This window comes from Coregonus clupeaformis, unplaced genomic scaffold (assembly GCF_020615455.1).
Source record: "Coregonus clupeaformis isolate EN_2021a unplaced genomic scaffold, ASM2061545v1 scaf2712, whole genome shotgun sequence".
NCBI classification, from domain to species: domain Eukaryota; kingdom Metazoa; phylum Chordata; class Actinopteri; order Salmoniformes; family Salmonidae; genus Coregonus; species Coregonus clupeaformis.
Genome location: NW_025536166.1, coordinates 7,501 through 28,239, shown reverse-complemented (window position 1 = coordinate 28,239; position 20,739 = coordinate 7,501). Strand labels below are relative to the sequence as shown.

The 20,739-nt window shown below is 39.3% G+C and overlaps 1 protein-coding gene across 1 annotated transcript in view; it reads right to left on the bottom strand.

Moving 5' to 3' along the window:
- ciita (class II, major histocompatibility complex, transactivator) overlaps window positions 1-20,739 on the bottom strand; it is a 33,152-nt gene that overhangs the window by 10,597 nt on the left and 1,816 nt on the right. The window contains exons 5-10 of the mRNA XM_045219760.1: window positions 19,784-20,125; window positions 16,712-17,163; window positions 13,919-14,098; window positions 985-1,050; window positions 541-621; window positions 350-433 (exon numbers count right to left, since the gene is read on the bottom strand). Coding sequence (XP_045075695.1) covers window positions 350-433; window positions 541-621; window positions 985-1,050; window positions 13,919-14,098; window positions 16,712-17,163; window positions 19,784-20,125 — 1,205 coding nt within the window. The remainder of the gene's footprint in view (window positions 1-349; window positions 434-540; window positions 622-984; window positions 1,051-13,918; window positions 14,099-16,711; window positions 17,164-19,783; window positions 20,126-20,739) is intronic.

The window sequence follows — 20,739 nt, the reverse complement described above, 5'->3', positions numbered from 1 at the left end:
GCTCTGTGATCGACAGGTTGGGAGACCCCTGATCTAGGAAGTAGAGAGCTCTGTGATCTGACCGGTTGGTGACCTCTGACCTAGGGAGTAGAGAGCTCTGTGATCGACAGGTTGGGTAACCACTGATCTAGGGAGTAGAGAGCTCTGTGATCGACAGGTTGGGAGACCCCTGATCTAGGAAGTAGAGGGCTCTGTGATCGACAGGTTGGGAGACCCCTGATCTAGGGAGTAGAGAGCTCTGTGATCGACAGGTTGGGAGACCACTGATCTAGGAAGTAGAGAGCTCTGAGATCGACAGGTTGGGAGACCCCTGATCTAGGAAGTAGAGAGCTCCGTGTGAGGTTCTTACTTGATAATCTGCAGAGAGGAGAGAGACGACAGAGCTTCAGCCAGCCCCTCCGCTCCGCTGTCCCCCAGTTTACTGTTCTCCAGACTGGGAGAGGGAGACAGAGACATTAGACAAACGCCATAATCAACTAGACAAAAAACGGCGCGCCGTTGTCCTGCCGTCACGTCGTCCATTAGTGGTGCAGTACTTACTCCAGATGTTGAAGACTGTGCAGTGCCGGCAGCAGCTCCAGGAGTTTAGGGAGAGCCAGGGGCCCATTCACTGGACCCAACCTACACACAGAAAACACACAAACCATTGGGTAACTCTTGAGTTATTACCTAGTCAAATTACATTTTTACATTTTAGTCGTTTCTCTTATCCAGAGCGACTTACAGTTAAGTGAGTGCATACATTTTTCATACTGCCCCCCGCCCCTGCCGCCCCCGTGGGAAAACGAACCCAAAACCCTGGCGTTGCAAGCGCCATGCTCTACCAAATGAGCTACAGGGGGACTATAAAATCAAATCAAAGTTTGACTTATTACCTAGTCAAATCAACGTTTATTGACTTATTAGCTAGTGTTAAAACAAGTGAAAAGTTTATTGAGTTTTATTACCTAGTGATAGGGGATTCGGTTCAATAATGATACTCACTCAAACTCCAGCTTGTGGAGATCTCTGACTGCAGGGATGCCCTCCCCAAGGACACCGTCTGACAGGCTGAAATGATGACGGACAAATCATCACGTTTTTTGAACATACCGGTATGTATATATACTGTATGGGGATGTATTGTAGATGGCTGTAACTAGAGCTGGGTTGATATATACTGTAGGGGATGTATTGTAGATGGCTGTAACTAGAGCTGGTTGATATATACTGTAGGGGATGTATTGTAGATGGCTGTAACTAGAGCTGGTTGATATATACTGTAGGGGATGTATTGTAGATGGCTGTAACTAGAGCTGGTTGATATATACTGTAGGGGATGTATTGTAGATGGCTGTAACTAGAGCAGGGTTGATATATACTGTAGGGGATGTATTGTAGATGGCTGTAACTAGAGCAGGGTTGATATATACTGTAGGGGATGTATTGTAGATGGCTGTAACTAGAGCTGGTTGATATATACTGTATGGGGATGTATTGTAGATGGCTGTAACTACAGCAGGGTTGATATATACTGTAGGGGATGTATTGTAGATGGCTGTAACTAGAGCTGGTTGATATATACTGTAGGGGATGTATTGTAGATGGCTGTAACTAGAGCTGGGTTGATATATACTGTAGGGGATGTATTGTAGATGGCTGTAACTAGAGCAGGGTTGATATATACTGTAGGGGATGTATTGTAGATGGCTGTAACTAGAGCAGGGTTGATATATACTGTATGGGATGTATTGTAGATGGCTGTAACTAGAGCTGGGTTGATATATACTGTAGGGGATGTATTGTAGATGGCTGTAACTAGAGCAGGGTTGATATATACTGTAGGGGATGTATTGTAGATGGCTGTAACTAGAGCAGGGTTGATATATACTGTAGGGGATGTATTGTAGATGGCTGTAACTAGAGCAGGGTTGATATATACTGTAGGGGATGTATTGTAGATGGCTGTAACTAGAGCTGGTTGATATATACTGTATGGGATGTATTGTAGATGGCTGTAACTAGAGCTGGGTTGATATATACTGTAGGGGATGTATTGTAGATGGCTGTAACTAGAGCAGGGTTGATATATACTGTAGGGGATGTATTGTAGATGGCTGTAACTAGAGCTGGGTTGATATATACTGTAGGGGATGTATTGTAGATGGCTGTAACTAGAGCAGGGTTGATATATACTGTAGGGGATGTATTGTAGATGGCTGTAACTAGAGCAGGGTTGATATATACTGTAGGGGATGTATTGTAGATGGCTGTAACTAGAGCAGGGTTGATATATACTGTATGAGGATGTATTGTAGATGGCTGTAACTAGAGCTGGTTGATATATACTGTAGGGGATGTATTGTAGATGGCTGTAACTAGAGCTGGGTTGATATATACTGTAGGGGATGTATTGTAGATGGCTGTAACTAGAGCAGGGTTGATATATACTGTAGGGGATGTATTGTAGATGGCTGTAACTAGAGCTGGTTGATATATACTGTAGGGGATGTATTGTAGATGGCTGTAACTAGAGCTGGTTGATATATACTGTAGGGGATGTATTGTAGATGGCTGTAACTAGAGCTGGTTGATATATACTGTAGGGGATGTATTGTAGATGGCTGTAACTAGAGCTGGTTGATATATACTGTAGGGGATGTATTGTAGATGGCTGTAACTAGAGCTGGTTGATATATACTGTAGGGGATGTATTGTAGATGGCTGTAACTAGAGCTGGTTGATTTAATACTGTATGGGGATGTATTGTAGATGGCTGTAACTAGAGCAGGGTTGATATATACTGTAGGGGATGTATTGTAGATGGCTGTAACTAGAGCTGGTTGATATATACTGTAGGGGATGTATTGTAGATGGCTGTAACTAGAGCTGGTTGATATATACTGTAGGGGATGTATTGTAGATGGCTGTAACTAGAGCTGGTTGATATATACTGTAGGGGATGTATTGTAGATGGCTGTAACTAGAGCAGGGTTGATATATACTGTAGGGAATGTATTGTAGATGGCTGTAACTAGAGCTGGTTGATATATACTGTAGGGGATGTATTGTAGATGGCTGTAACTAGAGCTGGGTTGATATATTCTGTAGGGGATGTATTGTAGATGGCTGTAACTAGAGCAGGGTTGATATATACTGTAGGGGATGTATTGTAGATGGTTGTAACTAGAGCAGGGTTGATATATACTGTAGGGGATGTATTGTAGATGGCTGTAACTAGAGCAGGGTTGATATATACTGTAGGGGATGTATTGTAGATGGCTGTAACTAGAGCTGGGTTGATATATACTGTAGGGGATGTATTGTAGATGGCTGTAACTAGAGCTGGTTGATATATACTGTAGGGGATGTATTGTAGATGGCTGTAACTAGAGCAGGGTTGATATATACTGTAGGGGATGTATTGTAGATGGCTGTAACTAGAGCTGGTTGATATATACTGTAGGGGATGTATTGTAGATGGCTGTAACTAGAGCAGGGTTGATATATACTGTAGGGGATGTATTGTAGATGGCTGTAACTAGAGCAGGGTTGATATATACGGTAGGGGATGTATTGTAGATGGCTGTAACTAGAGCAGGGTTGATATATACTGTAGGGGATGTATTGTAGATGGCTGTAACTAGAGCAGGGTCTATATATACTGTAGGGGATGTATTGTAGATGGCTGTAACTAGAGCTGGTTGATATATACTGTAGGGGATGTATTGTAGATGGCTGTCACTAGAGCAGGGTTGATATATACTGTAGGGGATGTATTGTAGATGGCTGTAACTAGAGCAGGGTTGATATATACTGTAGGGGATGTATTGTAGATGGCTGTAACTAGAGCTGGGTTGATATATACTGTAGGGGATGTATTGTAGATGGCTGTAACTAGAGCTGGTTGATATATACTGTAGGGGATGTATTGTAGATGGCTGTAACTAGAGCTGGTTGATATATACTGTAGGGGATGTATTGTAGATGGCTGTAACTAGAGCAGGGTTGATATATACTGCAGGGGATGTATTGTAGATGGCTGTAACTAGAGCAGGGTTGATATATACTGTAGGGGATGTATTGTAGATGGCTGTAACTAGAGCTGGTTGATATATACTGTAGGGGATGTATTGTAGATGGCTGTAACTAGAGCTGGTTGATATATACTGTAGGGTATGTATTGTAGATGGCTGTAACTAGAGCTGGTTGATATATACTGTAGGGGATGTATTGTAGATGGCTGTAACTAGAGCTGGTTGATATATACTGTAGGGGATGTATTGTAGATGGCTGTAACTAGAGCAGGGTTGATATATACTGTAGGGGATGTATTGTAGATGGCTGTAACTAGAGCTGGTTGATATATACTGTAGGGGATGTATTGTAGATGGCTGTAACTAGAGCTGGTTGATATATACTGTAGGGGATGTATTGTAGATGGCTGTAACTAGAGCTGGTTGATATATACTGTATGGGATGTATTGTAGATGGCTGTAACTAGAGCTGGTTGATATATACTGTATGGGATGTATTGTAGATGGCTGTAACTAGAGCTGGTTGATATATACTGTAGGGGATGTATTGTAGATGGCTGTAACTAGAGCAGGGTTGATATATACTGTAGGGGATGTATTGTAGATGGCTGTAACTAGAGCTGGTTGATATATACTGTAGGGGATGTATTGTAGATGGCTGTAACTAGAGCAGGGTTGATATATACTGTATGGGATGTATTGTAGATGGCTGTAACTAGAGCAGGGTTGATATATACTGTAGGGGATGTATTGTAGATGGCTGTAACTAGAGCTGGTTGATATATACTGTAGGGGATGTATTGTAGATGGCTGTAACTAGAGCAGGGTTTATATATACTGTAGGGAGATGTATTGTAGATGGCTGTAACTAGAGCTGGTTGATATATACTGTAGGGGATGTATTGTAGATGGCTGTAACTAGAGCAGGGTTGATATATACTGTAGGGGATGTATTGTAGATGGCTGTAACTAGAGCAGGGTTGATATATACTGTAGGGGATGTATTGTAGATGGCTGTAACTAGAGCAGGGTTGATATATACTGTAGGGGATGTATTGTAGATGGCTGTAACTAGAGCTGGGTTGATATATACTGTAGGGGATGTATTGTAGATGGCTGTAACTAGAGCAGGGATGATATATACTGTAGGGGATGTATTGTAGATGGCTGTAACTAGAGCTGGTTGATATATACTGTAGGGGATGTATTGTAGATGGCTGTAACTAGAGCAGGGTTGATATATACTGTAGGGGATGTATTGTAGATGGCTGTAACTAGAGCAGGGTTGATATATACTGTAGGGGATGTATTGTAGATGGCTGTAACTAGAGCTGGTTGATATATACTGTAGGGGATGTATTGTAGATGGCTGTAACTAGAGCTGGTTGATATATACTGTAGGGGATGTATTGTAGATGGCTGTAACTAGAGCTGATTGATATATACTGTAGGGGATGTATTGTAGATGGCTGTAACTAGAGCAGGGTTGATATATACTGTAGGGGATGTATTGTAGATGGCTGTAACTACAGCAGGGTTGATATATACTGTAGGGGATGTATTGTAGATGGCTGTAACTAGAGCTGGTTGATATATACTGTAGGGGATGTATTGTAGATGGCTGTAACTAGAGCAGGGTTGATATATACTGTATGGGATGTATTGTAGATGGCTGTAACTAGAGCTGGGTTGATATATTCTGTAGGGGATGTATTGTAGATGGCTGTAACTAGAGCAGGGTTGATATATACTGTAGGGGATGTATTGTAGATGGCTGTAACTAGAGCAGGGTTGATATATACTGTAGGGGATGTATTGTAGATGGCTGTAACTAGAGCAGGGTTGATATATACTGTAGGGGATGTATTGTAGATGGCTGTAACTAGAGCTGGGTTGATATATACTGTAGTGGATGTATTGTAGATGGCTGTAACTAGAGCTGGTTGATATATACTGTAGGGGATGTATTGTAGATGGCTGTAACTAGAGCAGGGTTGATATATACTGTAGGGGATGTATTGTAGATGGCTGTAACTAGAGCTGGTTGATATATACTGTAGGGGATGTATTGTAGATGGCTGTAACTAGAGCAGGGTTGATATATACTGTAGGGGATGTATTGTAGATGGCTGTAACTAGAGCAGGGTTGATATATACGGTAGGGGATGTATTGTAGATGGCTGTAACTAGAGCAGGGTTGATATATACTGTAGGGGATGTATTGTAGATGGCTGTAACTAGAGCAGGGTCTATATATACTGTAGGGGATGTATTGTAGATGGCTGTAACTAGAGCTGGTTGATATATACTGTAGGGGATGTATTGTAGATGGCTGTCACTAGAGCAGGGTTGATATATACTGTAGGGGATGTATTGTAGATGGCTGTAACTAGAGCAGGGTTGATATATACTGTAGGGGATGTATTGTAGATGGCTGTAACTAGAGCTGGGTTGATATATACTGTAGGGGATGTATTGTAGATGGCTGTAACTAGAGCTGGTTGATATATACTGTAGGGGATGTATTGTAGATGGCTGTAACTAGAGCTGGTTGATATATACTGTAGGGGATGTATTGTAGATGGCTGTAACTAGAGCAGGGTTGATATATACTGCAGGGGATGTATTGTAGATGGCTGTAACTAGAGCAGGGTTGATATATACTGTAGGGGATGTATTGTAGATGGCTGTAACTAGAGCTGGTTGATATATACTGTAGGGGATGTATTGTAGATGGCTGTAACTAGAGCTGGTTGATATATACTGTAGGGTATGTATTGTAGATGGCTGTAACTAGAGCTGGTTGATATATACTGTAGGGGATGTATTGTAGATGGCTGTAACTAGAGCTGGTTGATATATACTGTAGGGGATGTATTGTAGATGGCTGTAACTAGAGCAGGGTTGATATATACTGTAGGGGATGTATTGTAGATGGCTGTAACTAGAGCTGGTTGATATATACTGTAGGGGATGTATTGTAGATGGCTGTAACTAGAGCTGGTTGATATATACTGTATGGGGATGTATTGTAGATGGCTGTAACTAGAGCTGGTTGATATATACTGTATGGGATGTATTGTAGATGGCTGTAACTAGAGCTGGTTGATATATACTGTATGGGATGTATTGTAGATGGCTGTAACTAGAGCTGGTTGATATATACTGTAGGGGATGTATTGTAGATGGCTGTAACTAGAGCAGGGTTGATATATACTGTAGGGGATGTATTGTAGATGGCTGTAACTAGAGCTGGTTGATATATACTGTATGGGATGTATTGTAGATGGCTGTAACTAGAGCAGGGTTGATATATACTGTATGGGATGTATTGTAGATGGCTGTAACTAGAGCTGGTTGATATATACTGTAGGGGATGTATTGTAGATGGCTGTAACTAGAGCAGGGTTTATATATACTGTAGGGAGATGTATTGTAGATGGCTGTAACTAGAGCAGGGTTGATATATACTGTAGGGGATGTATTGTAGATGGCTGTAACTAGAGCAGGGTTTATATATACTGTAGGGAGAGGTATTGTAGATGGCTGTAACTAGAGCTGGTTGATATATACTGTAGGGGATGTATTGTAGATGGCTGTAACTAGAGCAGGGTTGATATATACTGTATGGGATGTATTATAGATGGCTGTAACTAGAGCTGGGTTGATATATACTGTAGGGGATGTATTGTAGATGGCTGTAACTAGAGCTGGTTGATATATACTGTAGGGGATGTATTGTAGATGGCTGTAACTAGAGCTGGTTGATATATACTGTAGGGGATGTATTGTAGATGGCTGTAACTAGAGCAGGGTTTATATATACTGTAGGGGATGTATTGTATATGGCTGTAACTAGAGCAGGGTTGATATATACTGTAGGGGATGTATTGTAGATGGCTGTAACTAGAGCTGGTTGATATATACTGTAGGGGATGTATTGTAGATGGCTGTAACTAGAGCAGGGTTGATATATACTGTAGGGGATGTATTGTAGATGGCTGTAACTAGAGCAGGGTTGATATATACTGTAGGGGATGTATTGTAGATGGCTGTAACTAGAGCAGGGTTGATATATACTGTAGGGGATGTATTGTAGATGGCTGTAACTAGAGCAGGGTCTATATATACTGTAGGGGATGTATTGTAGATGGCTGTAACTAGAGCTGGTTGATATATACTGTAGGGGATGTATTGTAGATGGCTGTCACTAGAGCAGGGTTGATATATACTGTAGGGGATGTATTGTAGATGGCTGTAACTAGAGCAGGGTTGATATATACTGTAGGGGATGTATTGTAGATGGCTGTAACTAGAGCTGGGTTGATATATACTTTAGGGGATGTATTGTAGATGGCTGTAACTAGAGCTGGTTGATATATACTGTAGGGGATGTATTGTAGATGGCTGTAACTAGAGCTGGTTGATATATACTGTAGGGGATGTATTGTAGATGGCTGTAACTAGAGCAGGGTTTATATATACTGTAGGGGATGTATTGTAGATGGCTGTAACTAGAGCAGGGTTTATATATACTGTAGGGAGATGTATTGTAGATGGCTGTAACTAGAGCAGGGTTGATATATACTGTAGGGGATGTATTGTACATGGCTGTAACTAGAGCAGGGTTTATATATACTGTAGGGAGATGTATTGTAGATGGCTGTAACTAGAGCTGGTTGATATATACTGTAGGGGATGTATTGTAGATGGCTGTAACTAGAGCAGGGTTGATATATACTGTATGGGATGTATTGTAGATGGCTGTAACTAGAGCTGGGTTGATATATACTGTAGGGGATGTATTGTAGATGGCTGTAACTAGAGCTGGTTGATATATACTGTAGGGGATGTATTGTAGATGGCTGTAACTAGAGCTGGTTGATATATACTGTAGGGGATGTATTGTAGATGGCTGTAACTAGAGCAGGGTTGATATATACTGTAGGGGATGTATTGTAGATGGCTGTAACTAGAGCAGGGTTGATATATACTGTAGGGGATGTATTGTAGATGGCTGTAACTAGAGCAGGGTTGATATATACTGTAGGGGATGTATTGTAGATGGCTGTAACTAGAGCAGGGTCTATATATACTGTAGGGGATGTATTGTAGATGGCTGTAACTAGAGCTGGTTGATATATACTGTAGGGGATGTATTGTAGATGGCTGTCACTAGAGCAGGGTTGATATATACTGTAGGGGATGTATTGTAGATGGCTGTAACTAGAGCAGGGTTGATATATACTGTAGGGGATGTATTGTAGATGGCTGTAACTAGAGCAGGGTCTATATATACTGTAGGGGATGTATTGTAGATGGCTGTAACTAGAGCTGGTTGATATATACTGTAGGGGATGTATTGTAGATGGCTGTAACTAGAGCTGGTTGATATATACTGTAGGGGATGTATTGTAGATGGCTGTAACTAGAGCAGGGTTGATATATACTGCAGGGGATGTATTGTAGATGGCTGTAACTAGAGCAGGGTTGATATATACTGTAGGGGATGTATTGTAGATGGCTGTAACTAGAGCTGGTTGATATATACTGTAGGGGATGTATTGTAGATGGCTGTAACTAGAGCTGGTTGATATATACTGTAGGGGATGTATTGTAGATGGCTGTAACTAGAGCTGGTTGATATATACTGTAGGGGATGTATTGTAGATGGCTGTAACTAGAGCAGGGTTGATATATACTGTAGGGGATGTATTGTAGATGGCTGTAACTAGAGCTGGTTGATATATACTGTAGGGGATGTATTGTAGATGGCTGTAACTAGAGCTGGTTGATATATACTGTAGGGGATGTATTGTAGATGGCTGTAACTAGAGCAGGGTTGATATATACTGTAGGGGATGTATTGTAGATGGCTGTAACTAGAGCTGGTTGATATATACTGTAGGGGATGTATTGTAGATGGCTGTAACTAGAGCTGGTTGATATATACTGTAGGGGATGTATTGTAGATGGCTGTAACTAGAGCTGGGTTGATATATACTGTAGGGGATGTATTGTAGATGGCTGTAACTAGAGCTGGTTGATATATACTGTAGGGGATGTATTGTAGATGGCTGTAACTAGAGCTGGGTTGATATATACTGTAGGGGATGTATTGTAGATGGCTGTAACTAGAGCTGGTTGATATATACTGTATGGGATGTATTGTAGATGGCTGTAACTAGAGCTGGTTGATATATACTGTAGGGGATGTATTGTAGATGGCTGTAACTAGAGCTGGTTGATATATACTGTAGGGGATGTATTGTAGATGGCTGTAACTAGAGCAGGGTTGATATATACTGTAGGGGATGTATTGTAGATGGCTGTAACTAGAGCTGGTTGATATATACTGTAGGGGATGTATTGTAGATGGCTGTAACTAGAGCTGGTTGATATATACTGTAGGGGATGTATTGTAGATGGCTGTAACTAGAGCTGGTTGATATATACTGTAGGGGATGTATTGTAGATGGCTGTAACTAAAGCAGGGTTGATATATACTGTAGGGGATGTATTGTAGATGGCTGTAACTAGAGCAGGGTTGATATATACTGTAGGGGATGTATTGTAGATGGCTGTAACTAGAGCTGGTTGATATATACTGTATGAGGATGTATTGTAGATGGCTGTAACTAGAGCTGGTTGATATATACTGTAGGGGATGTATTGTAGATGGCTGTAACTAGAGCTGGGTTGATATATACTGTAGGGGATGTATTGTAGATGGCTGTAACTAGAGCTGGGTTGATATATACTGTAGGGGATGTATTGTAGATGGCTGTAACTAGAGCAGGGTTGATATATACTGTAGGGGATGTATTGTAGATGGCTGTAACTAGAGCAGGGTTGATATATACTGTAGGGGATGTATTGTAGATGGCTGTAACTAGAGTTGGTTGATATATACTGTATGAGGATGTATTGTAGATGGCTGTAACTAGAGCTGGTTGATATATACTGTTGGGGTTGTATTGTAGATGGCTGTAACTAGAGCTGGGTTGATATATACTGTAGGGGATGTATTGTAGATGGCTGTAACTAGAGCTGGGTTGATATATACTGTAGGGGATGTATTGTAGATGGCTGTAACTAGAGCAGGGTTGATATATACTGTAGGGGATGTATTGTAGATGGCTGTAACTAGAGCTGGTTGATATATACTGTATGAGGATGTATTGTAGATGAATGTAACTAGAGCTGGTTGATATATACTGTAGGGGATGTATTGTAGATGGCTATAACTAGAGCTGGGTTGATATATACTGTAGGGGATGTATTGTAGATGGCTGTAACTAAAGCTGGGTTGATATATACTGTAGGGGATGTATTGTAGATGGCTGTAACTAGAGCTGGGTTGATATATACTGTAGGGGATGTATTGTAGATGGCTGTAACTAGAGCAGGGTTGATATATACTGTAGGGGATGTATTGTAGATGGCTGTAACTAGAGCAGGGTTGATATATACTGTAGGGGATGTATTGTAGATGGCTGTAACTAGAGCAGGGTTGATATATACTGTAGGGGATGTATTGTAGATGGCTGTAACTAGAGTTGGTTGATATATACTGTATGAGGATGTATTGTAGATGGCTGTAACTAGAGCTGGTTGATATATACTGTAGGGGTTGTATTGTAGATGGCTGTAACTAGAGCTGGGTTGATATATACTGTAGGGGATGTATTGTAGATGGCTGTAACTAGAGCTGGGTTGATATATACTGTAGGGGATGTATTGTAGATGGCTGTAACTAGAGCAGGGTTGATATATACTGTAGGGGATGTATTGTAGATGGCTGTAACTAGAGCTGGTTGATATATACTGTATGAGGATGTATTGTAGATGAATGTAACTAGAGCTGGTTGATATATACTGTAGGGGATGTATTGTAGATGGCTATAACTAGAGCTGGGTTGATATATACTGTAGGGGATGTATTGTAGATGGCTGTAACTAGAGCTGGTTGATATATACTGTAGGGGATGTATTGTAGATGGCTGTAACTAGGGCTGGTTGATATATACTGTAGGGGATGTATTGTAGATGGCTGTAACTAGAGCAGGGTTGATATATACTGTAGGGGATGTATTGTTGATGGCTGTAACTAGAGCTGGTTGATATATACTGTAGGGGATGTATTGTAGATGGCTGTAACTAGAGCTGGTTGATATATACTGTAGGGGATGTATTGTAGATGGCTGTAACTAGAGCTGGTTGATATATACTGTAGGGGATGTATTGTAGATGGCTGTAACTAGAGCAGGGTTGATATATACTGTAGGGGATGTATTGTAGATGGCTGTAACTAGAGTTGGTTGATATATACTGTAGGGGATGTATTGTAGATGGCTGTAACTAGAGCTGGTTGATATATACTGTAGGGGATGTATTGTAGATGGCTGTAACTAGAGCTGGTTGATATATACTGTAGGGGATGTATTGTAGATGGCTGTAACTAGAGCAGGGTTGATATATACTGTAGGGGATGTATTGTAGATGGCTGTAACTAGAGCAGGGTTGATATATACTGTAGGGGATGTATTGTAGATGGCTGTAACTAGAGCAGGGTTGATATATACTGTAGGGGATGTATTGTAGATGGCTGTAACTAGAGCAGGGTTGATATATACTGTAGGGGATGTATTGTAGATGGCTGTAACTAGAGCTGGTTGATATATACTGTAGGGGATGTATTGTAGATGGCTGTAACTAGAGCTGGTTGATATATACTGTAGGGGATGTATTGTAGATGGCTGTAACTAGAGCTGGGTTGATATATACTGTATGAGGATGTATTGTAGATGGCTGTAACTAGAGCAGGGTTGATATATACTGTAGGGGATGTATTGTAGATGGCTGTAACTAGAGCTGGGTTGATATATACTGTAGGGGATGTATTGTAGATGGCTGTAACTAGAGCTGGTTGATATATACTGTAGGGGATGTATTGTAGATGGCTGTAACTAGAGCTGGTTGATATATACTGTAGGGGATGTATTGTAGATGGCTGTAACTAGAGCAGGGTTGATATATACTGTAGGGGATGTATTGTAGATGGCTGTAACTAGAGCTGGTTGATATATACTGTAGGGGATGTATTGTAGATGGCTGTAACTAGAGCTGGTTGATATATACTGTAGGGGATGTATTGTAGATGGCTGTAACTAGAGCTGGTAGATATATACTGTAGGGGATGTATTGTAGATGGCTGTAACTAGAGCTGGTTGATATATACTGTAGGGGATGTATTGTAGATGGCTGTAACTACAGCAGGGTTGATATATACTGTATGAGGATGTATTGTAGATAGCTGTAACTAGAGCTGGTTGATATATACTGTAGGGGATGTATTGTAGATGGCTGTAACTAGAGCTGGTTGATATATACTGTAGGGGATGTATTGTAGATGGCTGTAACTACAGCAGGGTTGATATATACTGTATGAGGATGTATTGTAGATGGCTGTAACTAGAGCAGGGTTTATATATACTGTAGGGGATGTATTGTAGATGGCTGTAACTAGAGCTGGTTGATATATACTGTAGGGGATGTATTGTAGATGGCTGTAACTAGAGCTGGTTGATATATACTGTAGGGGGATGTATTGTAGATGGCTGTAACTAGAGCAGGGTTGATATATACTGTAGGGGATGTATTGTAGATGGCTGTAACTAGAGCTGGTTGATATATACTGTAGGGGATGTATTGTAGATGGCTGTAACTAGAGCAGGGTTGATATATACTGTAGGGGATATATTGTAGATGGCTGTAACTAGAGCTGGTTGATATATACTGTAGGGGATGTATTGTAGATGGCTGTAACTAGGGCTTGTTGATATATACTGTATGGGATGTATTGTAGGTGGTGTGTGTGTGTGTGTGCTGTATTGGCCTACTTGTCAGACAGTCTCCTGTTTGTGTGTATCTTGACCAGTGTAGACAGGTGTTGTACATGGGACACCTGTGTGACTCTGAAAGGGTTAAGGGTCAACTTAGACACAGCCGCTTTCAGAAGCTCCTCCTCGCCACTCTGCTCTAGCTCCTCCCACAGGGTGATGGTGTCAGCGATACACGCCCTGGGACGGACACACACACACACACACACACACACACACACACACACACACACACACACACACACACATACTAGAGTCATGTTCAAAACACACAGATCAGAAAAGTTCTACATACAGTAGAGGGACAACATGAGATCTATACTGTTCTAGATCTATACTGTAACAGATCTATACTGTTCTAGATCTATACTGTAACAGATCTATACTGTTCTAGATCTATACTGTTCTAGATATATACTGTACCAGATCTATACTGTTCTAGATCTATACTGTACCATATCTATACTGTTCTAGATATATACTGTACCATATCTATACTGTTCTAGATATATACTGTACCAGATCTATACTGTTCTAGATATATACTGTACCAGATCTATACTGTTCTAGATCTATACTGTACCATATCTATACTGTTCTAGATATATACTGTACCAGATCTATACTGTTTTAGATATATACTGTACCATATCTATACTGTTCTAGATCTATACTGTAACATATCTATACTGTTATAGATATATAATGTAACAGATCTATACTGTTCTAGATATAATGTAAAATATCTATACTGTTCTAGATATAATGTAAAATATCTATACTGTTTTAGATCTATACTGTACCATATCTATACTGTTCTAGATATATACTGTAACATCTATACTGTTCTAGATATATACTTTAACATATCTATACTGTTCTAGATATAATGTAAAATATATATACTGTTCTAGATATATACTGTAACAGATCTATACTGTTCTAGATATATACTGTAACCTATCTATACTGTTCTAGATATATACTGTAACAGATCTATACTGTTCTAGATATAATGTAAAATGTCTATACTGTTGTAGATATAATTTAACAGATCTATACTGTAATATATATATAATGTAACAGATCTATACTGTTCTAGATATATACTGTAACAGATCTATACTGTTCTAGATATATACTGTAACATCTATACTGTTCTAGATATATACTGTAACATATCTATACTGTTCTAGATATATACTGTAACATATCTATACTGTTCTAGATATAATGTAAAATATCTATACAGTTATAGATATATAATGTAAAATATATATACTGTTATAGATATATAATGTAAAATATCTATACTGTTATAGATATATAATGTAACAGATATATACTGTTGTAGATATATAATGTAACAGATCTATACTGTTCTAGATATACACTGTAACATATCTATACTGTTCTAGATATAATGTAAAATATCTATACTGTTATAGATATATAATGTAAAATATCTATACTGTTATAGATATAATGTAACAGATATATACTGTTGTAGATATATAATGTAACAGATCTATACTGTTCTAGATATATACTGTAACAGATCTATACTGTTCTAGATATATACTGTAACATATCTATACTGTTCTAGATATAATGTAACAGATCTATACTGTTCTAGATATATACTGTAACAGATCTATACTGTTGTAGATCTATACTCTAACAGATCTATACTGTTGTAGATTTATACTGTAACAGAACTATACTGTTGTAGATCTATACTGTAACATCTATACTGTTATAGATATATAATGTAACAGATATATACTGTTGTAGATATATAATGTAACATATCTATACTGTTCTAGATATATACTGTAACATATCTATACTGTTCTAGATATAATGTAAAATATCTATACTGTTATAGATATATAATGTAAAATATCTATACTGTTATAGATATAATGTAACAGATATATACTGTTGTAGATATATAATGTAACAGATCTATACTGTTCTAGATATATACTGTAACAGATCTATACTGTTCTAGATATATACTGTAACATATCTATACTGTTCTAGATATAATGTAACAGATCTATACTGTTCTAGATATATACTGTAACAGATCTATACTGTTGTAGATCTATACTCTAACAGATCTATACTGTTGTAGATTTATACTGTAACAGATCTATACTGTTGTAGATCTATACTGTAACATCTATACTGTTATAGATATATAATGTAACAGATATATACTGTTGTAGATATATAATGTAACAGATCTATACTGTTCTAGATATATACTGTAACATATCTATACTGTTCTAGATATAATGTAAAATATCTATACTGTTATAGATATATAATGTAAAATATCTATACTGTTATAGATATAATGTAACAGATATATACTGTTGTAGATATATAATGTAACATATCTATACTGTTCTAGATATAATGTAACATATCTATACTGTTATAGATATATACTGTAACAGATCTATACTGTTATAGATATATAATGTAACAGATCTATACTGTTCTAGATATAATGTAACAGATCTATACTGTTCTAGATATATACTGTAACATATCTATACTGTTATAGATATATAATGTAACATATCTATACTGTTATAGATATATACTGTAACATATCTATACTGTTATAGATATATAATGTAACATATCTATACTGTTCTAGATATAATGTAACATATCTATACTGTTCTAGATATATACTGTAACAGATCTATACTGTTGTAGATCTATACTGTAACATATCTATACTGTTGTAGATCTATACTGTACCAGTGTCAGTACCTGTAGGAGTTTATGTTGTGGAGACCTGTTAGTAGTTTTAGCCCTGTGATTCTCAGTCCTGTGTCCTCCAGCCCCAGACAGAACCTCCTCCTCGGCGTTCTACACTGGTCCAGAAGGTTCCACACCACAAAGGCGTCGACGGGGCACAGCGGAACCCCTTGGAAGGACAGAACCTCGGGAAGGTTCCGCACCAGCTGTCTGACCAAGTGGGCGTCGCCTGTCTCGTAAACACAGTGACACGCCTCCAGGAGCCTGGCAGGGTTTAGCTCCGCAGGGTGAAGGTTCTCCAGGTGTGACGTCACAGCGGCTCGCTTGGCCACCACCGCACTCATGGCGCCGGTATCCAGGGTGGCCAGATCCCGGAGTTCCGCCTTGTTCCGGAACAGCAGGCCGACAGCGAATCGCTGAGCAAGGTCCAGACACTCTCCCTGAGGCCGTCGCCTCCCCCTGGGCTGCAGAGTAGAATAGAGTAGAGTAGAGTAGAGTAGAGTAGAGTAGAGTAGAGTAGAGTAGAGTATAATAGAGTAGAGTAGAGTAGAGTAGAATAGAATAGAATAGAGTAGAGTAGAGTAGAGTAGAGTAGAGTAGAATATAATAGAGTAGAGTAGAGTAGAGTAGAATATAATAGAGTAGAGTAGAGTAGAGTAGAGTAGAGTAGAATAGAGTAGAGTAGAGTAGAGTAGAGTAGAGTAGAGTAGAGTAGAGTAGAGTAGAGTAGAGTAGAGTAGAGTAGAATAGAGTAGAGTAGTGTAGAGTAGAATATAATATAATAGAGTAGAATAGAGTAGAGTAGAGTAGAGTAGAGTAGAATAGAATAGAATAGAGTAGAGTATAATAGAGTAGAGTAGAATAGAATAGAGTAGAATAGAGTAGAGTAGAGTAGAATATAATAGAGTAGAGTAGAATAGAATAGAATAGAATAGAGTAGAGTCGAGTAGAATATAATAGAGTAGAGTATAATAGAATAGAGTAGAGTAGAATAGAGTAGAGTAGAATAGAGTAGAGTAGAGTAGAGTAGAATATAATAGAGTAGAGTATAATAGAATAGAGTAGAGTAGAGTAGAATAGAGTAGAGTATAATAGAGTAGAGTAGAATAGAATAGAGTAGAGTAGAGTAGAGTAGAGTAGAGTAGAATATAATAGAGTAGAGTAGAGTAGAGTAGAATATAATAGAGTAGAGTATAATATAATAGAGTAGAGTAGAGTAGAATAGAGTAGAGTATAATAGAGTAGAGTAGAATAGAATAGAGTAGAGTAGAGTAGAGTAGAATAGAGTAGAGTAGAGTAGAGTAGAGTAGAATATAATAGAGTAGAGTAGAGTAGAGTAGAGTAGAGTAGAATATAATAGAGTAGAGTATAATAGAATAGAGTAGAGTATAATAGAGTAGAGTAGAGTAGAGTAGAATATAATAGAGTAGAGTATAATAGAATAGAGTAGAGTAGAGTATAATAGAGTAGAGTAGAATAGAATAGAATAGAGTAGAGTAGAATAGAGTAGAGTAGAGTAGAGTAGAGTAGAGTAGAGTAGAATATAATAGAGTAGAGTAGAGTAGAGTAGAATAGAATAGAATAGAATAGAGTAGAGTAGAGTAGAGTAGAGTATAATAGAGTAGAGTAGAGTAGAGTAGAGTAGAATATAATAGAGTAGAGTAGAGTAGAGTAGAGTAGAGTAGAATAGAGTAGAGTAGAGTATAATAGAGTAGAGTAGAGTAGAGTAGAGTAGAATATAATAGAGTAGAGTAGAGTAGAGTATAATAGAGTAGAATAGAATAGAATAGAATAGAGTAGAGTAGAGTAGAGTATAATAGAGTAGAGTAGAGTAGAGTAGAGTAGAGTAGAATATAATAGAGTAGAGTAGAGTAGAGTAGAGTAGAGTAGAATATAATAGAGTAGAGTAGAGTAGAGTAGAGTAGAATAGAATAGAGTAGAGTAGAGTAGAGTAGAGTATAATAGAGTAGAGTAGAGTAGAGTATAATAGAGTAGAGTAGAGTAGAGTAGAGTAGAGTAGAGTAGAATATAATAGAGTAGAGTAGAGTAGAGTAGAGTAGAGTAGAGTAGAGTAGAGTAGAGTAGAGTAGAGTAGAATAGAATAGAATAGAATAGAATAGAGTAGAGTAGAGTAGAGTAGAGTAGAATATAGTAGAGTAGAGTAGAGTAGAGTAGAGTAGAGTAGAGTAGAATAGAGTAGAGTAGAGTAGAGTAGAATAGAATAGAATAGAATAGAGTAGAGTAGAGTAGAGTAGAGTAGAGTAGAGTAGAATATAGTAGAGTAGAGTAGAGTAGAGTAGAGTAGAGTAGAGTAGAGTAGAATAGAGTAGAGTAGAGTAGAGTAGAGTAGAGTAGAGTAGAGTAGAATAGAGTAGAGTAGAGTAGAGTAGAGTAGAGTAGAGTATAATAGAGTAGAGTAGAGTAGAGTATAATAGAGTAGAGTAGAGTAGAGTAGAGTAGAGTAGAATAGAGTAGAGTAGAGTAGAGTAGAGTAGAGTAGAGTAGAGTAGAGTAGAGTAGAGTAGAGTAGAGTAGAATAGAATAGAATAGAATAGAATAGAATAGAATAGAATAGAATAGAGTAGAGTAGAGTAGAGTAGAGTAGAATATAGTAGAGTAGAGTAGAGTAGAGTAGAGTAGAATAGAGTAGAGTAGAGTAGAGTAGAGTAGAGTAGAGTAGAATATAGTAGAGTAGAGTAGAGTAGAATAGAGAGGAATAGAGTAGAGTAGAATAGAGTAGAGTAGAATAGAGTAGAATAGAATAGAGTTGAATAGAGTAGAACAGAGTAGAATAGAATAGAATATAGTAGAGTATAATATAGTAGAGTAGAGTAGAATAGAGTAGAGTAGAGTAAAACAGAGTACATTTACATTTTAGTCATTCAGCAGACGCTCTTATCCAGAGCGACTTCCAGTCAGTGCATTCATCTGAAGACAGCTGGGTGGGACAACCACATATCACAGTCATGGTAAGAACATTTTCCCTCAATAAAGGAGCTATCAGTAGAGTCCGAGATAGAAAGGAGGTGCTGGTTCAGGTGAGGAGGAGGAGGATTGAGTTGAATAGTAAAACAGTAATGATACCTGTGGTAGAATCTGGGTCAGCAGGGCTCGGTCAGACACACACCTGGAGACAGACAGGTGGACCCCGCCCAGGAAGCTTTGCAGGAAGGGGTGGGCCCAGGACAGGATGTTGTCATCACTGATGTCATCACCGTCACAGTCTCTGCCCTGCCCCCCCCTCAGCCAGTGAGAATGGACCAGTCCAGTCCTCAGGCCAAACACCCGCAGCCTGACATAGATGGTATGCTCCAGGGTCAGGGTGAGGAGAGATGAATGACCTTTAACCCCCTGCCAGGCCAGACCGCTCAACTCAGACAGAACATACCTGTTCTCCTCCTCCTCCTCCTCCTCCTCCTCCTCTTCCTCTCCCTCCTCCTTCTCCTCCTCCTCTCTCTCTTCTTCATTCTCCTTCACCCTCTTCTCTCTTCCCCTCTTCTCTCTCCCCCTCTTCTCCTTCCCCCTCTTCTCTTCTGCCAATTGTATTTGGGATTGAGTGTGGGAGCGGGTGTGGATGTGTGTTCCTGTCCTGTTGTGTGTGTGTTTAGGGACGTGTTTTTCACTGTGCTTAGGGGTGTGACTGTGTGTCTGGGTGTGTGTTTGGGGTAGTGTTTGGGGTAGGGTGTGTGTTTGGGGTAGGGTGTGTGTTTGGGGTAGGGTTTGGGGTAGTATTTGGGGTAGTGTTTGGGGTAGGGTGTGTGTTTGGGGTAGGGTGTGTGTTTGGGGTAGTGTTTGGGGTAGGGTGTGTGTTTGGGGTAGTGTTTGGGGTAGGGTGTGTGTTTGGGGTAGGGTGTGTGTTTGGGGTAGGGTGTGTGTTTGGGGTAGGGTGTGTAATCTCATCTTCAACGCCAGCACCCCGTGACACAGTCCCGTCAGCGTTGAGGGGAGTGGCTCAGAACCCTCCCAGTGTTCTAGAAGCTGACACACCATGTGACACAACGCTGGGTTCCAACACAGAGACAGAAGGTAAGGCTGGCTGT